The sequence below is a fragment of the Brugia malayi genome (assembly GCF_000002995.4).
Source record: "Brugia malayi strain FR3 genome assembly, contig: Bm_v4_Chr1_scaffold_001, whole genome shotgun sequence".
NCBI lineage: Eukaryota > Metazoa > Nematoda > Chromadorea > Rhabditida > Onchocercidae > Brugia > Brugia malayi.
This window is the reverse complement of record NW_025062475.1, coordinates 10,711,547-10,735,388: the sequence shown is the minus strand read 5'-3', so window position 1 is coordinate 10,735,388 and position 23,842 is coordinate 10,711,547. Positions and strand designations below refer to the sequence as shown.

The window sequence follows — 23,842 nt, the reverse complement described above, 5'->3', positions numbered from 1 at the left end:
TGATATGCTTTTTGTTGAAGGATACCGAAGAACCTTTTCTTTTCTTTTTTGGCGAACAAATTTTAATAAATTTTGTCCAATAAATCTTACAGTTATTTTTGGAGAATTATATAGAAAAGGTATATTTAGGGCGCCCTTTGAGTAAACTGGTTTCTCTTTGATTACAAAGAGATGGGGAATTTTCTTTCTTCTTTTGATTGATTCTCTTTATTTATTTTTGTGTTGCAAGCAATGAGTTCATCATTTTGTCACTGAAACTTAAAATAATGCATTTGTAAATATGGTGTTAAAGTTGTAATTACACTGATACACTGTGACTGTTACACTGAACAAAATTTCTTCACTGCATAACATTTTAATATGACAACATTGTTGTTTAGTTGAGCTTTGACACCACATAAATACATGAAATTTTTAGACTATTTAGTAAATAAAGCATTGGAATTTAACGGGGAAGAAATGAATTGCTTTCGCTTCTTTTACTTTGAATAGAAATTTTTTGTGATGCTGAAAAGGATGATAACTGTTAATAGTGTCTTATTCTTAAATTGTTTGAAGTCTGTATAAATAACAAAGTCAGTATAACTAACAAGATTAGAAACTTTAGGAACAATATTTGTCTTGTTTTAAAAAATATTTTGTTATAAATTTCCATGAATTCTAATCATGAAATTGGGTGTAAATAAAGCTATAATGATATAAGTTGGAAATTATTAAGGTTAATTTAACCGATTATTAGCCGTATTTATTTGATCAAGATGGCAGCAACAGCAAGGGATGTAACAAGGCCATAGACTTCAATGTAAATGATTTTAATGGTTTTCTTGTTTTTAATAATTATGATTTCATCTTGATTTTGTGGCCTTTTTATTATTTTTTTCTAATTTTTGATTTTAAGAATTTTAGCTTGCTGAAATAATTGATATATTGTGTTTTGTTACAGAGAGGAGATAGTTGCAAATAGATGAACATGATGGAACATGCAGATAATGATGTATACCATAGAAAAGATCATCAGCTGGAGACAAAAAAAGAAAAAAACGGAAATGTAAGTGTTGACTGAGAAGGCTATTGTGAAGAAAGTACAAAAAAATAACATTTGGTAAGTTTTAACTAATAACAAATACTGATCCATAAAATATGAGAGCTTTCTGTTGTACTTTCCATTATTCATTTGAAACCACTAGACATCATAAATCTTTCGAAGCAGAGCTCAAAAAGTTACCGTTTGAGATAATTATGTCAGTCAATCAATTGATTAGTATATATAACTTGGATGCACATAAGTAAATAAATGATGCACATAAGTAAATAAAAGATGTACATAAGTATATATAAAAGTTTTAACTGAATTATCTCACTGCTAATGTAAAACTAACAAATAGATGAAAAAGGTGGATTATTTAGATGAGTAAATGATGTATGGTATAGGAAAAATGAACATCAATTCAAGGTAAAAGAAATGAAAGTGTAAGTATTGATTTGAAAGGGCATAGTGAAAAATATGGAGAGAGGGAGAAAAGAATAATAGAAAAATAAACTAACTGCTTTTTGCTTTTTCAATTATATTCGTTAAAAGAGGCGGCACTTTGGATGTAATCAGGCGAGCAGATGTTTTTGTTGTTTTGATGATTTTTGAGGATTAGTTATGTCTTCCCCTGGATATGATAAGTAGTAATTTAGTTGGTATTGGTTCATTTTAAACATGTAATAATTAATTGACGTATTAAAGATGTCGCTGATGGATCTTTCTAATTAAAAGAGCTAGCTAAACAGAAATAGTAATCAATTTGAGTGCAATGGAATATGCTGTTATTCTTTCTTTCCATTTAATCATAATTATAAAGGTCAGCTCATACATCTTTTACGTACCCTTTTCATATACTATTACAAAATTGGATATTCTGTCAGAGAATATCTTTTTGAAAATTGTTAATATCATCATTATTTCTTTCATTTGAGTTAAAATAGTTCTGGGATATTTTTTGTGTATTTGAATTTTCATTTATTCTTCGCCAGGAACATTCAGCTGTTTTTACATGCACTTATTTTCACATGTATCTATCATTTCGTTCAAAAAATACACATCAGTAAAGAATTTTTTTCACGGATCAAATTCCAACTTTGACATCATTCTGATCAACAGCTAGCACCGATCTTTGACTTCACTTCAACAACATATCGATTATAGATCAATTGCCGGAAGTTCTCTCCACTAAAAGAAAGATCAACTCTTACACACAATTGTTAATCAAGTGCCTGATGTTACAGCTGTCTCTCTGTCAAGTTTTAGCTTCTTAGTCATATCTCTAAATTCTAAAATTTTGATCTTAAATCTCATCATTTGAAAACATCAGGTTTTTGCCCTTTCGCATGAGGTTAAGAATTTTTTGTGCATCAGTCGGTTGTCTTCAGACAAAACTTTTATTCTTTCTGGATTTCATCTCTTCCTGCTACTACACCATCAAGTTGATACACTACAAATTGACGTAATTATCTAATCTATGATCACCTAAAAAGTTTCCGCGCAAAAATGTCACTGGTCTTGATTGGTTTTACAACCTTTTTCACTCTAAACAAGTTGCTGTATACAGGAATACCTTAAATTATTTATTTATTTATTTAAACTCATCAGAAATTTCATCTCAGATAGTATTTTTTACCATTCTTTTCCATTTCTTTATGTTCTTAAAATGAAACTAAAATATAGATGTCTTCTTAAATTTGACGCTAATGATTAAACATTATTAAATTCGTGGTAATTCTAATCAACCAGTTATTGATATTAGTGAGTTTTTAGTGAATTTTTTATGGTGGAATAGATAAACAATAATAAACTAAAGAACAAACTGAAAGAATACATTTATAATAGAAGTTTTGATTGTTGATAATTGTTTACGCGATTATCAGTCTTCATTTCGAATAAGTTAGAAAAGCTATGTAGAAAATCTTATAGTCGAAAGTATTTTATCTTAGCACTTAAAATGCTGCAGGTTAATTGCTGCTACATTTTTTGTTGTTATTGTTCTAAGAGTAAAATGTTGGAGCATTATCATCAATATCACTTATTAGTATTTATTATTTATTAGAGATTAAGTTTTACACATCTCAGTAACAATGTCAATCATACAAAAAAATATATTCATGAGTTTCTTAAGTCAGATTGTGGAGAAATAGGATATTTTTATAGAAATTGTTACTGAGAAGTATAAGTAGTAAGAAGTTGCTCATTTCAAGAAAGATAATGACTGATAAGGAGTCAATGAAATAATATTGTTAGATCATTTAATACATGGTAGTTCTGACTTCAAACATATGACAGAAAAGCTCCTTTATTACCTTATGTGACACTATGTGACAGATGTTCCTTTTATTTTTATTCATTCATTCATTCCATTCTTAAGAATATTTCCTAATGAGAAAATTGGCAAGACAACCTTCGACTAATGAAATATTTGAATGATTTATTTCATTCTTTGAAATTAAAATGGATGAATTATTTGATCACATTGATAGTTTGTTTTTATTATTTTCATAGTTTCAAAATGTGTTATTGTATTCTTGTTTGAATATTTCTTTAATGAAACAAATTAGTTGGGAAAGGATTGTTCTAAAATTTTTTAAATTTTCAGGCATTTTTATATATTGTATATGTGGTATGAATATATCATAGTGAATACGCATATGCAAAAATTTAAGAACTAAAAATATGCCAGGAAATAAAGCCTTAGAAATTACTCATGTAATATTTGATTTGGATGGTTTATTGATTGATACGGAGCCAACTTATACAGAAACTCATACATTTGCTATGAAGCATTACGGAAAAAAATTTACACTGGATTTGAAGTCATTTACAATGGGTATGAAACATGAACCTTCCATCAAAATGTTACTCGATAAGGTTCGTTCTTTACCCTTTCATTTCAATAAATTATAATTGCATTTTATTTTTAAACAAATTTAGGATTTTTGAAAATTTTTTACTTTAGAAATTTTATCCTTCAGCGTTGTCATACATAAAAACAATAATTTTTATTACTGTGTAACTATTCAACCTTTTTCTTATTTTGAATTTTGAAGGTTGGCTTAACAGACAAAGTGAGTGTTAAGGAATACGATAATTTGTACAATCCAATACTTCTCAAAAAGTTACCATATTGTCAAAAGATGCCTGGAGCGTTACGATTGGTTCGACATTTTCATAAACATAATATACCGATGGCAATATGTTCTGGATCCAGTAGTTATTCATTCAAATTTAAAACAATGAATCATAAAGATCTTATCGATTTAATACCTCTGCAGGTGTACTATTAATTTCTCGAATGTACTTTAGCAAATTTTGGAAAAATTTTTTACACCTGTTTAATTTCTCACTAATTTCAAATGCAATGTATTACAAAAATAATTTTCTTTCAGTGACTTTCCGAATAAAAATCGCTAGTCTGACTTCATTAGTTTTTGTCCTATTACGAAATAACCTTTTTTTTTCGTTTTTACTTGAAGGAAGTAATATCGATAACTGATACTTCTTTCATGTTTTGAAAAATTTTTATTTTCGCACTTGCAAAATAATTTAATTTAGATATAATATCGGTATACACGGGAGGGAACAAAGAATTATCTCCCGTGCTGTAATGAATTTTCAGAAAAATTTTCCAAAAACATTAAACTCAAGTTTGTATTCCATGTTCCATGCTAATAAGTATCAATCAGTCATTCAAATTCTAGGTGAAATGCAGTAGCGATCCAGAAATAAAAGAAGGTAAACCATCACCAGAAGCATATCTTGTAACAATGCAAAGATTCCGGAATCCACCAGTTGGACCCAGTAATGTTTTGGTTTTCGAGGATGCTCCAAATGGTGTTTTGGCTGCTATTCGTGCTGGAATGAATGTTGTCATGGTGCCCGATTTGAGGTACGTAAAAGTACCTGATGAAGGGAAGGAGCAAATTGTGGAAGTGCTAAAAAGCTTAGAAGATTTCAGGCCTGAATCAGTAGGCTTACCAGCTTTCGACCATTTGTAACTACAATTATTTTATTTTCTCTTCACTTCAAGCTTTCAATGAAATATTTTTAAAAATGCTATGATTATTATTATGTGCATAGAATTGATAGTGAAATTGTATTAATTGTTTTCATTGAAATTTGTAAATTTTCATAATATATGACACTTCTACTTATATTAGCATTTATCGAATTCAAAACTACGATGATGATTGTATAAATTGACAAATGAGAAAGTTCTTTAGACAAGCTGATCAAATCAATTTCGTTGTTAAATATTTACTTGTTTCTTTCAAATGTAATTGAAAAAATCGTATAACACATTTTAATTTCACTACACACAGCAATAAGTGAAAACGTCATTTAAAAAATAAAATTACACTGTAATTTACCACTTGCACTCTAAATAAGTGCATTTGATAATTTGAAGAAATTTTCAGCAATTAAAATTTCTGAACTTCAAATACTATCTAATTAAATTTGTTTTCTTTTGAATTTTATTTTTTATATCCAGAAAATACAAGCAAAGATTCCAAATTCCTAATTTGTCTTACATATTTACCTATAAAATTAATGATTTCCTGGTTCATGAAGGAATTGCTGGTGATGATTGGAGACGGAAGATGTGAATTAAAAACTTTGGTTTCTGAAAAAAAAAAAGTTTTCATGGGATGTAATTTTTTCGTTTTGAAAAACACATTATGCATAAGTTTTGTAGAAGATTAAATATGATAATATAAGAAAAGTTCGTTATGAGAGTAATTCTACTCTTCATCAGCATTTTTTAGTATTCCAAAATGAGGTCACAAGCTAATAATGATACCTGCTGAACAGGAAATGGAAAAATTAAGATCTGACAAAAAGCTATAAACAAATTCCCTTCTCATTAACCTAATTCTAAGCCTGTTTCAGTATTTGATATATAAGCATCTCTTTCCTGAACTTCCTCATAGCAACCTGAACAGAAGACCTCTTCTAACAAGTACTCAGTAAGTTTCTCAATTACTGTTCTTTCCTTACTAAAATTTAATTATCTGAATTAGTATTTACCTAAGCCATCTTTTCAATCATTTGTTTGACACAATTTGATAACTGAAATACTAATTATCTGTACTGAAGTGATGGTAGCACTACGACTTGCTGCAGTATTACTGTTAGCTCTGTTGACAGTATCGGTGACAGCATCTGCCTGGTGGGATTTTGACTGGCATAACCCATGGCACCAATATCATCACCATCATCATCATGGACACTTCCCGTGGCATCAGCATTTCCATCATCATTCACATCACAGTGGTCATCACTCATTAGGTCATGAAGAATGGAAATGGGATTGAAAACTGAAATTTATTAAATCGTTAATTTTTTTATCTTTGTTTTTTAATTATTGAAAAGAAATAAATTATGTTGGCGCATTTCATGAGTTATTCATATAAAAGTGACTTCTCTGCCGCAAAAATAAATACATTTAATCAGTCAATGATAAGTTATCACTCACTTTTTCCTTTATTAGTCACTATTGAACCACAACATAGAACTATTGTTAAAAACCCATAGTATATAAACATTAATTATCTAACTCATTATTGACATCTCCATAAGTTAATGCAACTATAACCGATTACGATATATCATCCCTTCGATTACCCAGTAAATGTTATCCGAAAGATCTATTCGATGAAGGCAAGAAAAAAATTATGATTATGCTGAAAATTTTCGAATTAAAATTTTCTTGAATGAAGATATTTTACACTCGATTTACTTTCCACGATACAACCCAATATCTGAGTTAGTTATATAACAACAACACGGGGAATTACCCATGCTGCAACTGCACATACGCAGTTGAAATTGAGAACAGAATTCTACATACCCAAAGGTAGAACCGAAATTAAGCAAATATTGAACAAATGTATGGTTTTGCGAGAGATACCATTTAAATTCCCGGCCATGCCGAATCTTCCACAAACTCGAATCACACGTTCTCGAATATTTGAATAAGTTGGATTAGATTATATGAGTCCTTTTTCTATTAAAATTGAGATCGATGGATGGCGCTTTTCACATGTTTCAAACAAGAGCAGTACATTTAGAACTGGTAGAAAATCTATCGAGCGAAATCTTTTTGCACTTATTAAGAAGATTCGTTTGTCCGAAGAGGTTACCATAAATTAATCTTGAGTGATAATGACAACCAATTTCAATTAGTTTTCCAAATCATTATGGAATGATATGGGAAAAAACCATACTGAGAGTTCCATGGGATAAAGAAGTTTATGAAATAAAGACTGGAATAACCAAAAGGACTGTGAGAAAAGCCATGGCAGAAAATTGTAATGAGAAAGGGAATTAATAACAATAAAATAGAAAACATATTAAATACTCGTTCGCTAATTTTGAAGATTGTTTAATCATATGCCCAGTTAATTTCGTTTCACCCAACATTTCCCGCAATTAACGACAATGAACTGGAAGAATTTTCTCGCACAAACCAAATACTAAAGAGAAAATTATTAAATGTTGGTCAAACACTCTCAAGGTTTAGACACATTTTGGGACGCATAGAGAAATGGGTATCTGATTAGTCTTCGAGAAAGAATCTCCGAGAGATGTAGTAGCGAGAGATCTCCGTGAGGATGAAATTGTGTTGGTCAATGAACTAGAAATTTCCCGTGGCATTTGGAAACTGGCCAGATTAGCCAAAAAAACAATATTAAATTTGAAATAGAAATTTTAATTGTCAAAATGAATTAAAACTATGACAAATTAAAAATTTCATTTCGCCACTGAAATACTGTTCAAAACTTAATTATTAAAGTTTGTTCTATGATTTCAATTGTCAAAATGACCACAACGCATATGACCATTTCCGGCACTATGCATATAAAATAATCAACTAAGTTCTATTTATCTATTTTTTTTTTAATGAGTTGATATTTTTTAATAGTGTAAACATTTAATTAAAATGAAATTTGATAAAACTAGGATTTATTTTCTAGTTTACTATACAAAAACTCTTACAAATTGTAGGATTTTCATAACAATCAATATTTAAATTTGGAAATAAAATTAATTTTAAGAATGGATTAAAACTATGAATAATTAAAAATTCTATTAATTAATTTTTTTATTCAATTTTTACTTTTAATTCAATTGTAAATTAATTTCTAAATCTCCAGTTTTTAAAATTTTCTATTTTTTTTTTTTCATAATCCTATTTGAGTAATAGAAAGAATCACTTAATTAATTAAACGGCATTTTTTCTAAATGAAACAAATAACATTTGTTTAAAGGTTAATTATTATTTGAACTAATTCGAAATTTTGAAACCTTTCAGATAAACAAAGAAAAATTGAATCTTGCAAGAAATATCCAAGTTTTCATACAACGTACAGTTGTCAAATGGCTTACATTATTTTACATTTATTATCAACAATTGTATATGACTGTGCTTGGATTTGATAGCGTACCCTTTTTTTTTCGAGAAATTTTGCTAAATACAATTAATAAAATCAATTTCTACTTTAATTTGTTGATATGCTTTGGAAGTTTTTAAAATTATTGAATAAAATAAAATGAAATAATAAAATAATTTATAAATATAGAATGATTAAAATTATGAAGTAAAAATAGCATTTTTTTGTCATTTTTTAAGATAGCCTTTGGCTGCGCAAAATCGCAAGGCTTACCAGCGTCATGGTTAGGTATTTTGAGAAGTATTGATACTGTTTTTGGTATTATTGGTGCATAACTGTATTCTCTTGTCGAGACTCATTTTTCGGCAAGAAAATCCGGATTGATTGGCCTGATTATATCGTTTTAGAAAGTACTTTAATCCGGTTTTATTATGATGATAAATGTGGGAAATTTCAAGGAATTTTATTTTAACTTAGTTTACGGAATTTTTGAGAGTTATTGGTACGTATAGTACACCGTTTATAGTTAAATTGCTCTGCTCAATTTTTTTCTTTTTTTTTGCTGGCCAATAAATACCAACTGTCTAAAATGTACCAATATCGAATTACTAGTCACAGAGTAAGAAAAAAATGAAAATGAAAATCAAGTTAATTTTCAATTTAATTAGGAAATTTCAAATTTTTTTCAATATAACTTTTTTTTCTTCAAGGCTCAATATTTGGCTCATTTGGCATATTTACATTGTTTCTATTTGGTTACCTGGCTTACCATTTGACCCAAAAATTATAGATTGTTCCATTTAATTTTAGAGAAATTACTTTCAGTATTTTATTCATTCGACCAGTGCGTACACAGCAATTTTAATTTAAGTCGAAAATTAAATGAAACAATCTATAATTATTCTCTTTTTTCAACTATTCGATATATTCTCATAATTCAATTTTTTTGTTTTTTGTGGATGAATTTAAATGACAGTTATATCTCTTTTCTTATACCTTTTATTTTACGGCGAAGTTAGAATCTTTTTATAGAAATTATTGAATTCCTATTTAAGTTATTACTAATTGTTGTAGATTTGACGGCAACAATTAAAAGAAAGTTTTGCATTTGTTGGTGATAAAAATGAAATTGAAACTGGCGCAAATGATATTGACTGGTCAACATGGACATCAAATAGACATTCTATTAGCATTTTCACGCTGCTAATAGAGGTAGCAAGATTAGATAGTATGCTAAAATAAAAATGAATTTATTTCAATCATTAAGCTTAACTGTAATGAATTATAAACTTATCCCGGTTAAAAGCTTCCAAATTAGGTAATGATGATTAAACGAAACACCGATTGAATAATTACTGAGTAATGATTGAGTAATTTCACCTTTGTTTTAAGTAAATAATGTTTTATTCATGCAATAATTGTCAACTAACATATATACATTATTTTTTTTATAGTATGAAAATAAAATTTCCAAATCCCTTACAATTAAAAGTTAGGCGATTATATGCAATTAACTACTAGGCTTATATATGGAAGATCAGATTGAAATATGAATTAATTTCAATTGTAAAAAATGAATTAAAACTACGACAAATTAAAAATTTTTATTAATTTCGCTAGTGAAATATTGTTCAAAACCTAATTATTAAAGTTTATCTTTTTATTTATGCTGTCAAATGACCACAATGTATGTGACCAGTTCCCGCACTATGCATATAAAATAATGAACTAAGTTCTAGTAATCTATTTTTTTAATGAGTTGCTATTTTTTAATAGTTTAACACTTAATTAAAATGAAATTTGATAATACTAAAATTTATTTCCAAGTTTAATATACAAAAGCTCTTACAAATTGTAAGATTTTCACAAAAATTAATATGAAATGAAGGAAATTAAAAGAGGAAGGGATGAAGAAATAATTAGTGTCGTAATAAAATTACCACAAAAAAAAATTCTCAATGAACCAGGAAAGATGCTGTGTCCATTGAAAATCGACGATGAAGGAAATTCAGACTCTCAACGAACAGTGCTCGACAAATCAATTCAGAGATCGATAAACATGAACCTGTTGCTTACCTGTGTTCAAACACAGGTATCCAACTTCCTGAAAGCATTCAGCTCATTCAATAAGGAGTGTCGTGAAACTCGAAATAAGTATTGCAAACCTCCAAATAACAAAGTATATCAAATAAAATTGTATTATATCCATAAAACTAAAAGTTGTCTTATTTCATGTAGACCATTTATTTTGTTTTCATCTTCCAAATAGATTGTTTACACGGTATTAGCTTCTTATTTAGTTGATCTCATAGCTATTATTTCGTCATTAATTGTAAATTATGTTTGAATTTACACCATTAACCACTTTGGCTTAACTGACTTCCTTCAAATCAGATTAGCAGCTTTTTGTTAGACCGATTACTCTTTCAGAAGGTCAACCTAATATTATAAATCACATACTTTGTTTACGTATATTGCTTGCTACATAAGGAGGTCATCCTTGTTCAAGAGGATATTGCGTGTTTTTACCAAGAATCAGGAGGGTTCAACTTCAGTTCTCAATAAAGCTATTGTACTATTGCTTCTGCAATTCAAAGCAATTATTATAATTATTATATTCTTCTGTAGCCCCACATATTTACATCTACATCCATCAAATCTTCCCGAGACCAGCAGCCTCTCCCAAAATAATTAAATTTTCAAATTTTCCAAAACTCTTGATAGGCATTAGTGAAAATTTCAAAATAATTAGTTAATGCACTGAATGATTGATTTTGTAAGAGATAATTATTTCTGAACTGAAAAGTAATTCAAATGAAAATTTTTTTTGTCTAAATTTGTTAATTTGATAAGTACTGTGCACCATTTATTACTATGGAACTGCACACCATTCACATACGGAAAGCTTTGTCGAAACAATCAATTGATTCTACCAAAATTTTAATTTTTATCGCATTTTTATTAAATAAAATCAGAAATCTTTTTGCTTCTTTGTACACTTGTTTTGGTGCTTAATTTGCCTTTTATTTCAAAAATTTTTTACATTTTGTTGGCGTTAAGTTCAATGAATGTACTAAGAATTGCAACGACAATAACAAGAAGATCATTCATTTAGATTTGTTTATCAGAAATCACAAAGTCCAAAAGATACCAACGAAACGATATTTAATATGAATCTGTGGAAAAATTTCAATCCCATTTCCATTCTTCATGACCTAATGAGTGATGACCACTGTGATGTGAATGATGATGGAAATGCTGATGCCACGGGAAGTGTCCATGATGATGATGGTGATGATATTGGTGCCATGGGTTATGCCAGTCAAAATCCCACCAGCCAGATGCTGTCACCGATACTGTCAACAGAGCTAACAGTAATACCGCAGCAAGTCGTAGTGCTACCATCACTTCAGTACAGATAATTAGTATTTCAGTCATCAAATTGTGTCAAACAAATGATTGAAAAGATGGTTTAGGTAAATACTAATTCAGATAATTAAATTTTAGTAAGGAAAGAAGAGTAATTGAGAAACTTACTGAGTACTTGTTAGAAGAGGTCTTCTGTTCAGGTTGCTATAAGGAAGTTCAGAAAAGAGATGCTTATATATCAAATACTGAAACAGGCTTAGAATTAGGTTAATGGGAAGGGAATTTGTTTATAGTTCAGATCTTAATTTTTCCATTTCCTGTTCTGCAGGTATCATTATTAGCTTGTGACCTCATTTCAGATATATAAGACAGCTCGCAGTTGATTTATACCATGATATCCTCACTAATTCTTTTCTTTCTCATTGAATTGAAGCAAGGTGGTATCTTTGAATATTCCTTCAATTTTTATGTTTCTTATCGGCAACGTCCATTAATGTTGCAAACATTTCTAAAACTTCTAAATCTTTAAAACTTTTTAAGAGCAAATGGTATCACTAAGATTTGCCACAATATTATTGCTAGCTCTGTTGACAGTATCGGTGACAACATCTGACTGGTGGGACGATGACTGGGATGAACCATGGCATCAGTATCATCACCATCACCATCATGGACACCACCAGTACTCCCATCATCAACACGATGGTCATCATTCATTGAGCCATGAAGGATGAAGCATGAAGGATTCATTGAGCCATGGGACTGATGTGTTTGTTGTCAACGCTGTTCTTTTTCTGTACTTGTCACTTTATACGATGAATGATAAATGATAAAAACTTCTGCATACTCACCAGTCATTTGATTAACTGATAAGAAAAAGAAAAGTAGAATTGCAAATAGGATTAAATTTTCAGCAGCATACTGCAAATAGCAGTTATCGGGTTGATAAAACAAAGATAGTGCTATTTATAGATAATTGAGTATTTAACTATAAAGTTTGAAGTACAAATCTCGCAATCCTCATAATTTCAAATCAGGACATATTTACTACAAATAGTAAAATAATACGAAGTAAAATAATGCTATAAATACTTATTATGATTTCAGTTGTTACTTTTCTTAAAAAATTTTTTCAAGTAATTCTTTGATATTTCGGAGTTCTCACATACTTTACTTTGAAAATCATTTGCAAGTTCCATACTACTTTTAATTTAATTCACACTTAATTCCTTTAATTTAATATCATAAATTGTCTTTAATTAATATTAGTGACAGATAAATGCGAAAAAAAAATTTTTTTAAACTTTCTGTTCAAATGGTTGTATCATTCTTATTAATATGAATAATTATAATTAACTGCTACTTTATTACGAATCTTTTTGGTATTTTACAAAATTTGTCAAAATAACACTAATTGCGCTAATGTTAGCTGAATTGGAGTTAAATTAATGAAATTTAGCATTCAGATCCAGTTTTCACAGCTTGCATTGAAATAAATGATTTTTATTTATCTTAATGAGTTTTGGTTTATTAAGTTATATTTTATTCAATATCAACTGTGTTTATCAGTTTGCACTCAACGAAATGATTTGCAATTTAAACAATCGGTTGCAATTATTATCATCTTAGATAATTATTTGTGAAATTTATAAAAATTACCAAAAAGTAATAGAAAAAAATTGTTTCATTAGAATATGCTGAAGACGAACTCGATACTACAGGTACAACAGGTGCTGGTGAAACAGCTGGAATCCAATTGCAATTAGCGTTGCATAGATTGGCTTCATTACAGATTAATGTATAGAAATGATTTCCAAGCATATCGGTGCTAGAAATTAATGACATTATCAGGTAAAGTTATAAATTTAAACTCATTCATTTATTGTTACATTCATTATCTTTCAGTATTTATCATTTGAACAAATTGTTCAAACATTCTCAAATATTTTTTCATAGTTTTTTTTTTTTTTTTATCAAATCATTGATTCTATTATAATAACTACTTTGTTAATTTTTTTTTCGAACTATTAAATTTTAAAAAGCATACCTGATGACACACTTGTTAATTTCAGTGACACTGTTACCATCCGGTGTTTTAGCAAGAGGAATATCAATGCATTGCTTATTGTAATGCAGAGTACGTACACTATTCATTGAAACATTCAACATTTCTGTAATTTGATTTCAATATTGTAGCAATACATAAATCACTTTCCAATTCATTTTTAATTTTCATTTGTTATTTCTTAAATTTTATTGCTTCAGTTTATTCTCATCTAATTATACACATTTTCAAAGTAAACAATTAGCATGTAAATAATGGAATTGTTATCAAATTATAGTCAAAATTACTGGAGAATTAGCAATGGAATCAAAATTTCATTTAAAAAACTTGCGGAAAAAGCAGTATCCGCCATGATTAGTCATACAGGTATTACTATAGCAATCCGTTCCAAAATTATTACATTTGAAGCATTCTAACACATCTCTACGGGTTGCTGAAATTTCCAACTTGTAATGATTAAATATCATTTAATTCTTCATATTTTATTTGCATCAATTTTTGTTTATTTTTTTTACTCAAATAAATTTACTCATAACAAACAAAGTGTACTCAATCTGAAAACTTTCAGCGCTTCACGTTATCTTCAGTTAATGATTAAACAAACGATGACATTATTTAAAGAAGGAAATTCTAACGTGTAACTGGATTGACTGTAAACGTGGACCGTTGTGAATCGCAATCCACGTTGCAGTAATTACGGCTGTTGCATAAATAAGTTCTATACTTCATATTAGTGTTTGGATCAATTCTGAAACATTTCAAAATGAAACATAAATTTGCTCTTATTGCTTGCTCAATATACCTAAAAAATTTTCTGATTGGTTTTTTTTTAAAAAAAAAGAAAAAAAAAATAAAGAATACCATCAGTCTTAATTTCTTTTTACAATTTCAAGAAATGGTTGATTAATCGTTTGGTATCATCAATTATCAAAGAAACAAGTGATTTAAAGATTTTTCCATTTTTATTCAAATTCAGTTCGTTTTGCTTCTCTCATCTGCTCAACATAAACAAACGATGAAGTATTGTCTTTATCTTCTAAACTGTGAATTTATAGTAAAGTTGTTACGTTTCAATACACTGCCCAATTTGTCCTGTATGAATTTGACCAACTGTGACAACATTCATATCCAAACAAGATCGTATTGTCCTTACGATATTACCATTAGCACTGATTATTTGCTCTTAAAATATAATCACAATTGAAGTTTCACTTCGACTAAAATTAAAATTCAACCTGCAATTATTCCTTTCTTTTCTTCTAGCAAATCTTTTTTCTGCAGATGTTTGAGAATTGCCTTCAAAATTTCACAATCTACTGTAAAATTAATTTTACTTTAATGATTGAAAAGAAAAAGAAAACAAACGATAAACGCAAAAACTATTAGAAGTGGTGCTGCAGCCATTTCCATCACATGAACCAAACTGTGAATTACACGAATAACAAAGTAATTCTTTGCAATCTGAAAAAGATTGTTTATAATTAAGAAAAAGAAAGAATGACAGCAAAGTTATTTAACCTATCAAAACCAATGAAATTTCGGACATTTGAAATTTTCGTTCATTAAATAACTGAAAAAAATTTAAGGAACGATTGTAGAAATGCTTAAAATCTCATAAACTTTAATGAGGAAATATTATTTACTACTATTTATTATTACTATTATCGCTGATCGTTACAATTATTTAAAAGAAAATTAAAATGTACCTGCAGTAAGTGAGACAAATATAATTGTAAACAATGAATTCAACAAGAATGGCATCTTATTATTCAAGCATTTGAGGAGAATTTGAAAATTTTCTAAAATAAACGAATAATCCTTTTCCTTCTTCTTCCACTCTTTTTTGAACAAACTGATCATCGCAATATATGCATAATATATTTGTTAAGAAGATTTTTCTAATCATCCTTCTTCCTCTCCCCTTTCTCGCTTCTCCAGCGCTCTTCCCGCTTCATACTTCATTTGCTTATATTTGCAAAAACGATCCGTCATTACTCACTTTGTAAACAACAATTCCGCATCATCCGTAAGTAATGCATATGATAAATAATTCCATCTTTCTAGATGTGCTATATTTTAATAAGTGCTAAAATAGCTTTGTGTTAATGCTACAAAAATATTCTAATATGTACGATAGATTTAATTTTGATAATATTTTAGCAAAACAAATTTAATACATGTTAATACAAGGAATTTTTATAAAATTTAAATGATTGTTAAGAGAGCGATTGATTGAAATCCCAAATGCTTCAATCAACAGTAGAAGTCATTAGTGCAAGTGTTGGTTTATTTGAATTTATGGTAATGGAATAAATCCACAATTTAGGATTAGGCAAAAAAAGTAAACAATGTATGACAATGTATGAATGATTCATTCTTAATGTTTCGTTTAATTGCTACGAAAATTTTTTATAAATTGCTTTTATAAATAATGATAATGTATCTTGAAATCATATGTTATCTAATATTTGTTCAACATTTACTCAAAATTCAAATTTAAAAAACAAATTTTTGAACTTATCTAGAGAATCAAGAAATTGAATTCTTGCATGTGAATTATTTAGTTCAGTGGACATCCAAAATATTTGGTCATTTATTTAAACTTCTCAATTAGCTGTCGCTTATTGATATAGTAATAAGATGTTTTTGAAACAAACAATTTGAATAGAGAAAACATGTCGTAAAAATAAAAGATTTTTAGTTGGATCAACAGATTATCTGATTTTGTTTTTTTGTTTTTCATTTGAATTATTTGTGTAGTGACGATTTCTTGTTTATCTAATAACTTTGGTTAAACACTTAATTCCTACATTTTGATACTGAAAAACAATTTTGCTTGAAAAATAGTCAGTCCCTGTTCTTCAGAGATTAATAGTCTTGTTTTCAGTGCATTCACTTATATTTCGTAAATATTTGAAAAAAAGGAATTTTTGCAAACTTGTCTTTTTTTCTTTGTAACTCTTTTTTTCCATTGCTGAATACTTTCTAATAATTTCTTTTATTACTTTTCGGAATTTCCTTTTCATCCTCTAATAACTTATAACCTAAGCTTATAATCCAAGAATACTTTTAGTAAAACATTTACATTTCTCAAGAGAAATTGAATTGGTTTTTTTTGATCCATCTTTTTTTGTTTATTCAGTGTAAGAGTAGCCGCATTAGAATTTTATAATTATTAAAGTAATTAATCCCTGAAGTCTTTGAGAAATACCGATGAGAATTTATGAAAATGACTGCATAATTTCTTATCTGTATTTATCAAATCACTGAATACCTTTCCATTTGTTATGATAATATCAATATGTGATTGAAGATGTCAGATTTTATGGATGATTTATTTAAAGGAGAAGCCAGGAAACGAAAGATTTCTTTTTAATGATTTCTTTCGTATTAATATCTGATATATTTGATCAAAACTTATATGTTTATTCAAAGTGTAATAAATATATGCTATCTTTATGTTTCAATTTAAAACATATTCCACCCGCAATTAATTGATAAACATAGAAATAAAATTAATAATTAATTAAAATAACTAATAAGCAGTAGCAGCATTATTTGCACCAGCAATAACAACTAATATAATTGTCTCGTTATTAAACATATTCATTGACTTGCTTATTATTCAGAATACGAGAAAATGTGTTTTTATTTTTGAGTTAATTGCATTAGAATGAAATTTGATAGTTTAAATAATATCATTCTTCATTAAATGGTAATAGATATGGATGATGAAACTCATCATGTCTGTCGAGACTCATCATGTCCTCATAACAGGTACTGGGTATCCATACTTTACTACATTTACCCTGTACTGCACCATTTTTCGTTCTAATTATGCTACCATAATCATCTGGTATTTTCGTACAAGAAAGTTCAACGAATTTTATTGGTAGGCGATCTGAAATCAAATAAAAAACAAAAATCGCTTATAGAAGTATGCTAGTAATAATTACATTTCTTTTATGTATGAAAGAAGTTTCAATTTTTGTACATTTAATAATATTACATAATAAATTTTTATTTTATTGAATTTTTTTTTATTAAAACATCATTTTTTCAAAATTTAAATTGAATAAAAACTCGAAAAAAAATTCATTGATATCTGATATAATTGACCCTATGAAAGCATTCAAATTATAAAAATAATTGGATGTTTGATTAAGTTTTAAATCAAAGGGAGCTTAGAATTTTAATTAAAGTTCTAGGAAATTAATCTTATCTCACCATTTCATGAATTAAGCTAGAAAGCCAGTAATCATAAAAGCTAGTTGATTTAAAAATATTTAGGATTGATATACCATCTGAATTTGGTATAATCAGCGATGATTGTTCAATTTCTGATTTAACTGTAACTTTGTACGACGTATTCTCTGGATTAGATGGTTCACCATTCAGTAATTGGCTCAACTGTTTGATGTATCGAATGGCTTCACGTAACGTAGAGGCTTTACTCATTTTTCTGTCATGTGACAGCCATGGCAAAAGGTGGCGTAATTTGTCAAAAGCTTCATTAATACTAAAATTTAATCTGATTAAAATTTTTTATATTTAAAAAGACAGTTTTCATTTATTAAATTTGACAGACTGGAATTTTAGTATCTAGCAAATAAAAAATTCAGAATATATCTATCATCAAAGAAATTTAATTATTCTATCTTCTCACCTGTACATTCGCTTTCGTTCACGTTCATTTGCTGCCTTACGTTTCAATTCATAAAACAAAACATTTTGTTCTCTTCGTTTCCTTGGTCGTTTCTGTTTCCCACTTTTTGCGCAATATTGTTGCGACATGGAGAAAAATTGAAAGCTCACAACAGCGATTTCTTTATTGAAGGGAATACTTAATGAGTCACTTTACTGAAGCGAATTAAAAATAAATCGAAAATAAATAACTTTCGGTCTTTGTTCTTTGAATGAGAAAATTAAACTCATCCAATTTCTTTTTTCTAAAGTACAACTTGAAAAAATTAAGATAATATTCAAAATAACACATAAATGTTTAGACAATAAAAATCGACTAAAATTTTTTCAAAACTGTATTTGTTTGAAAAAGTCGGTAGTTTCAGTTGCAGTGATTAGATGGAATGATTATAAAGTACTTTAATAATTGTCTTATTTTTTGATCAAAAATAATGTAAGTTTTGTATATACAAAATATTCTGAGAACGAGTTACACAAGGGTAAAATATTACTTCGGGGAATATATCAGTTAAAATTGTGAAAATGAAATCGTCGCAAACTTGATGGAAAAGTTAATAAGCGACCTTGCAGTAATTTAAATTGTGCAGGTGTTTCTCCGTGAATAAAACAGCGAATATAACAATTACTTTCAAAATATCTTTTTGTAAAATAGAAAAAATTCATATGAAAAAAAGTAGAAAGTTATAAATAGGTGATGAATTTCACAAAAATGAATAAAAACAGCGAATATAACGATTACTTTCGAAATATATGGATTTTCAGAATGAAACTTCTCAAACGTATATATGTACAGACATATACAAAAGGAAGTATAAATTGTGGACTAATAACCAAATAATTTGGGGTTAAGGTTACTTGCTTAAGCGATTACTTATGCTAAAAGATTAATATGACCAGATGGTATATAGATAAGGTTACCATGAATGTGTAAGTATACATCGTTGATAGCACTGTTCTTGTCTGCCTAATTTGAAAGCATAAATTTATGAAATGAAATACTAATACTAAGAATAACAGTTTGCTTAGTCATTTAACTAATTACTCTGTTATTTCTCAATTGATTTATTTACTTACTGATTGTATACCTTTTGCTTAGTTAATACTTTTTTAATAGTAGAGATATTTACAAAAGAGAAAATGAGCTACTTTATCAATTAAGCAATTAACTGACTTAATGAATATTATAGCTGTTTGTTTGGTGATTTGATTCCTATTACTATTTTCTATTACATTTCTTATGTTTACATTGGAAGGAGGGCAAGTTGCAAGAGGAGCAAGGAGAAATGGATTAGAATATTCATGCAAAATGAGTTACATTAGAGTGTAAATGACTAGCACTTCACACTTTCTCTGTCCATTAATTTCGATTTTGATTAATTGGGATTTGCTGGAAAAAAAAAATGACAATTATATGTTAAGATAGTAACGGGTCATTAATTGTTTACAAATTCTTTACATTGATTCTTTACAAATATTATAGCTGTTTGTTTGATGATTTGATTCCTACTACTATTTTTGAAAACGAATGGCATATTCGCGGAAAATTTTCAAGTATGATTACTAACTGGTCGTATTTTAAGATTTATGAATATTTAAACATAAAATAATCTAATTCAGCCTTAAGTAGTTTAATGCTTCAAACTTTATTATTTCATCAATAATTATTTTATCAATTAACAATATAAGTATATTGTTTTATCAGTAATAATCTAAAGATCTTGAATTGCAGAAATGACATTTATTCATACAGAGAAATAAAAATGAAACAACATGAGAATTAGAAGCAAAAATTTTTCTTTTGCTTCGGACACAATATTGACTAATGTTTTGAACTTATTAAAAGCAATATATTGCCTCAGAGTATCGTTGCAAGGCTTTGATATTCAGGTTGTCACTTCCAACTCATTCATTTGAATTTATGACACATAAAAGATTAAAAAAAAACCCTTTTATTTTTCAGCAAAATTGCAACCATACAAAAATAATTAGTCAAATTAGTGTGATGTAAAAAATTCAGTATTTGATTGCGAGATTTTGACATAACGGAAATTTTCAATAAGTTAGAAAGAAATCTCTTAAATGTAGAAAACACAAGTTAGTAAAAATAATTTTGTCCGCACATAAAATAGGTAATGCAATGAATTCGAGCAATAATATGACAAAGAATTCTAATTAAAATGTTGACATGAAGGATTGAACCAGCAATTGCACTTATCCAAAATACATCATATGAACTCTCTGGAAGGAATTGCGTCAATTGAAGTGGATCCATTCATTTAAACGAACGACCATCCCTCATCAGCTAATACCAATGTATTTCAAGGGTCCTTCTTACTCAAACTGTAAGCAGCAATTAACCAATTAGGTTACATCGGTAATAAGTGGTAGAACATTCTCCTCTATTACGAAAAAAAGTGAGTCAAATTTTCATGGACAAAATTTGTTATATTGAAATCAAAACAAAGGAAGAACATGGAATCTTTTCTATAATTTTCTTGTTTCCCTTAACTAAACCCTTGAAGTGCATCAGCAATCAGTAAAAAAAAAAAAATAATCATGAAAATCTTTAGTTTACAGTCATTATGCCTGAAAAATATGAAGACATGATAAGAATTCAAGAAATGCAAAACGGTAAATCAATGCAAGCAATCAGTATATGCATGCACACAATATGCCCATTATGTAATACTTAATCCGGGAAGGATTAAATTGTGTTACAACTAAATAGCAGTTGACACAATCTATTAACAGATCTTAATTGAGTAGATTAGTGCAATTCGTTCTCATTTTATATTGAAATATTCCTTCTTCCCATTTTATCGTTGAATCTAATGATTTATAATCGTTAAGAAGGGAAAAAAAAAGAGGGTTAACTTCCAGCATCTTTTGATAAGACACATAAATAAATTATGATCTCATCCATTCAAATTCTTACTTAGCTTCACTTACACTTTCTAAAATTTCTCAAACTCAAATTTTTTGCAAAAAGGATTCCCACACAATTCTTCAGGCTCAATACCTTTTAACGTTCATCTTCAGTTCTCCTCAATTTTCTCGTTGTTTTCATTGTATCGTGCAGTAGATTCGAAAGCAAATTGACGAATGATTAAAACAAATTTTCAAACTGTAGCAAGATTTACTTATGCACATACAATTAACAATGGAATAATAAAGTACTAAATTATGGCACATCCTACAAATGACTGAATATAACTGGGACCAGACGAATCTCAACGCTTACAGATAGAACATTTTTTTAAAAATATGACTGATGGACAAATCTTATCATTTGAAGTTCTTTGCAAATAATACAAAATACTTGAATTTACTTTTCTTTCTTCGACTGTTCATTCATGAACTGTTCTTTTTCGCCTTTTGTCATGTTTGATTTGCATTCTTCATATAAATTAATGAGATCAAATGCAAGAATGCAGTTCTCCTGGAAGAATAAATTTGCAAATTACAGACAATAGAAGCAATTTTATCAAAACATGGAAATTTTCGAATTGATTGAATGAACTTTGCTTGAACTGCTAAAAATTTATCCTACTTTAGTAAAAACGAAAGGCACTGCACGCCGGTTATATACTGTAGGTCGTCGTTGTGCTTCTTTACCTTGTTTGAATAACGAAATCTGCAAAAATGAGTAAAACGATATTTTTCGAAATAAAAACAAGTACACCTTCGATTCCAACATTTCCACTTTTTAAGGATTTGAAATCAAGTCCAAAGCAATATACCGTCGGTAACTGTCTACTGGTTGGATGTATATTGATACGGAACCTGTTCGCTTCCTGTGACCATTTTCCCACATCTAATTTCGCAAATTTTAGATTTGGCAAATGGAACCTTAAAAAATATCATAAAAATTTTGTGATCAAAAAGTCATATTAACATTTTAATTCTAAAAACTACAAAAATTCGGATGAATTCGAATTTTTGTAATTTTTATAGGATTAATTCAAAAAGGAAATTATTTACCTGTCGCTCAACTCGGCAAAAACGTGAGAAACGTGTTTACAATCTGGTGACCAGGAAGTATAAAAATAAACTAGCCAAATTATTTTCGGGTTCCGTTGAATTTCCTCCTGAAAAAGTCATATTTCATCAAAAAACTTGTTTAATATATTAAAAAAAAAATGTCTAAACTTACATATAACTCTGTGTTGTTATAAATAAGTGTTCTTTCTGATTCTGCACAAACTGGTTCTGGATAGAAAACGGAATGTACTGCAAAAATAGCAATAAAAAAAGCTATGGGTTCTTCATAATTTTATAGGATTAATTCAAGTAAATGAATTCTGAAAAATGATAAACACTAATTGGAATAAAAAATTTGGCAATTACTCTCTTCCAGTAATTATTTGCTCATACTTTCCTCCACCTTTTCCTTGATCAGTTGAAGATCATGCATCAACGAGTAAGCAAACAACTTCAAGTTCTGTAGTTTATTTAGACAAAAATGAACATTCTTTTGTAACTGATCTCATATATACTGATATTAAGCATCTGCTTATATGGAAATTTTAAAACCCAAGAAATAAACTTACTGAGACAAACACAGATGTAGACAACACCAGCAATAAGATCAGCTCGTAAAAATAAGAAAATATTGGCTAATTTACAAAAGAGAAACATATTCGCGAGACAGTGCATCCAGTTTGCTGCTTTCCGATTCTTATAAAATACCATAATAGCAAGGAATATCATAATTTCATGTTCTCTCTATAACGGATGAGTAACAGAAATGATTTAATATTTGAGTGAAAGATTGAACTGAATTATTAGGTATATTTGACGTTATATTTATTACATCTAACTAAACATATATATATATATATATTTATTTATTTATTTATTTATTTCATGAGCTGCCAACAAATTCAATTCAGTGAATGAGATTCGAAAAATGCGTATTTACGGCAGCCGACGAAGTTTATGAACTCAAAATAGCTGATATACACGATAAAAAACATAACACTAGACCGAAATACATAGGGATCTTGGATAAAAACACTAAATCCACCACAGATCTTGCATAAAATGCGATGAGAACGGATGAACTAGTGCGATTTGCAGAATGCTTATTTAAAAAAGTTGGAAAAATGAAAAACTTGGAAACAAACTTACTCGATCAAGGCCACATTCATCAAAAACGAGAGCACACACGCCAACTGTAATTTTTAAAACGAAAAAAGTAAATGACAGTATAATGCCACCGATATAATAACCCGTTGCTAATTTCTTTACTTCTATTAGCGCTTTAGCAAATTGCAT

General features: G+C 28.5%; 6 protein-coding genes across 8 annotated transcripts; 2 read left to right on the top strand and 4 right to left on the bottom strand.

The window, feature by feature from the left end:
* Positions 1–3,709: 3,709 nt before the first annotated feature.
* Positions 3,710–5,031, top strand: Bm5436 (haloacid dehalogenase-like hydrolase family protein; the record flags this gene model as incomplete). The annotated part of the gene is made up of 3 exons (XM_001897384.2): positions 3,710–3,904; positions 4,084–4,308; positions 4,735–5,031. 3 exons carry the CDS (start codon positions 3,710–3,712, stop codon positions 5,029–5,031), a joined length of 717 nt encoding a protein of 238 aa, XP_001897419.2.
* A 1,084-nt stretch (positions 5,032–6,115) lies between these two features.
* On the bottom strand, positions 6,116–6,319 carry Bm12023 (Uncharacterized protein; the record flags this gene model as incomplete). The annotated part of the gene is made up of 1 exon (XM_001897385.2): positions 6,116–6,319. One exon carries the CDS (start codon positions 6,317–6,319, stop codon positions 6,116–6,118), a length of 204 nt encoding a protein of 67 aa, XP_001897420.2.
* A 5,278-nt stretch (positions 6,320–11,597) lies between these two features.
* On the top strand, positions 11,598–11,849 carry Bm7748 (Uncharacterized protein; the record flags this gene model as incomplete). Its single annotated transcript, XM_001897386.2, has 1 exon — positions 11,598–11,849. One exon carries the CDS (start codon positions 11,598–11,600, stop codon positions 11,847–11,849), a length of 252 nt encoding a protein of 83 aa, XP_001897421.2.
* Positions 11,850–13,416: 1,567 nt separating this feature from the next.
* Positions 13,417–15,622, bottom strand: Bm7749 (Uncharacterized protein; the record flags this gene model as incomplete). Its single annotated transcript, XM_043077444.1, has 7 exons — positions 13,417–13,624; positions 13,844–13,967; positions 14,193–14,294; positions 14,497–14,609; positions 14,929–15,043; positions 15,227–15,322; positions 15,568–15,622. 7 exons carry the CDS (start codon positions 15,620–15,622, stop codon positions 13,417–13,419), a joined length of 813 nt encoding a protein of 270 aa, XP_042933378.1.
* Positions 15,623–17,559: 1,937 nt separating this feature from the next.
* Bm2289 (Helix-loop-helix DNA-binding domain containing protein) lies at positions 17,560–18,655 on the bottom strand (the record flags this gene model as incomplete). 2 transcript variants are annotated; one of them, XM_001897388.1, is made up of 3 exons in its annotated part: positions 17,560–17,762; positions 18,163–18,380; positions 18,528–18,655. In XM_001897388.1, the coding sequence occupies 3 exons, from the start codon at positions 18,653–18,655 to the stop codon at positions 17,560–17,562; spliced, it is 549 nt and encodes a 182-aa protein (XP_001897423.1). The 2 variants fall into 2 exon arrangements, with proteins under 2 accessions (XP_001897423.1, XP_042933377.1); XM_043077443.1 differs by lacking the exon at positions 17,560–17,762 and having other exon boundaries at positions 18,080–18,380.
* A 3,235-nt stretch (positions 18,656–21,890) lies between these two features.
* Bm14116 (MGC79568 protein, putative) lies at positions 21,891–23,842 on the bottom strand (the record flags this gene model as incomplete). 2 transcript variants are annotated; one of them, XM_001897389.2, is made up of 7 exons in its annotated part: positions 21,891–22,004; positions 22,116–22,199; positions 22,306–22,414; positions 22,547–22,653; positions 22,719–22,795; positions 23,116–23,290; positions 23,696–23,842. In XM_001897389.2, the coding sequence occupies 7 exons, from the start codon at positions 23,840–23,842 to the stop codon at positions 21,891–21,893; spliced, it is 813 nt and encodes a 270-aa protein (XP_001897424.2). The 2 variants fall into 2 exon arrangements, with proteins under 2 accessions (XP_001897424.2, XP_042933376.1); XM_043077442.1 differs by lacking the exons at positions 21,891–22,004; positions 22,116–22,199; positions 22,306–22,414; positions 22,547–22,653 and having other exon boundaries at positions 22,686–22,795.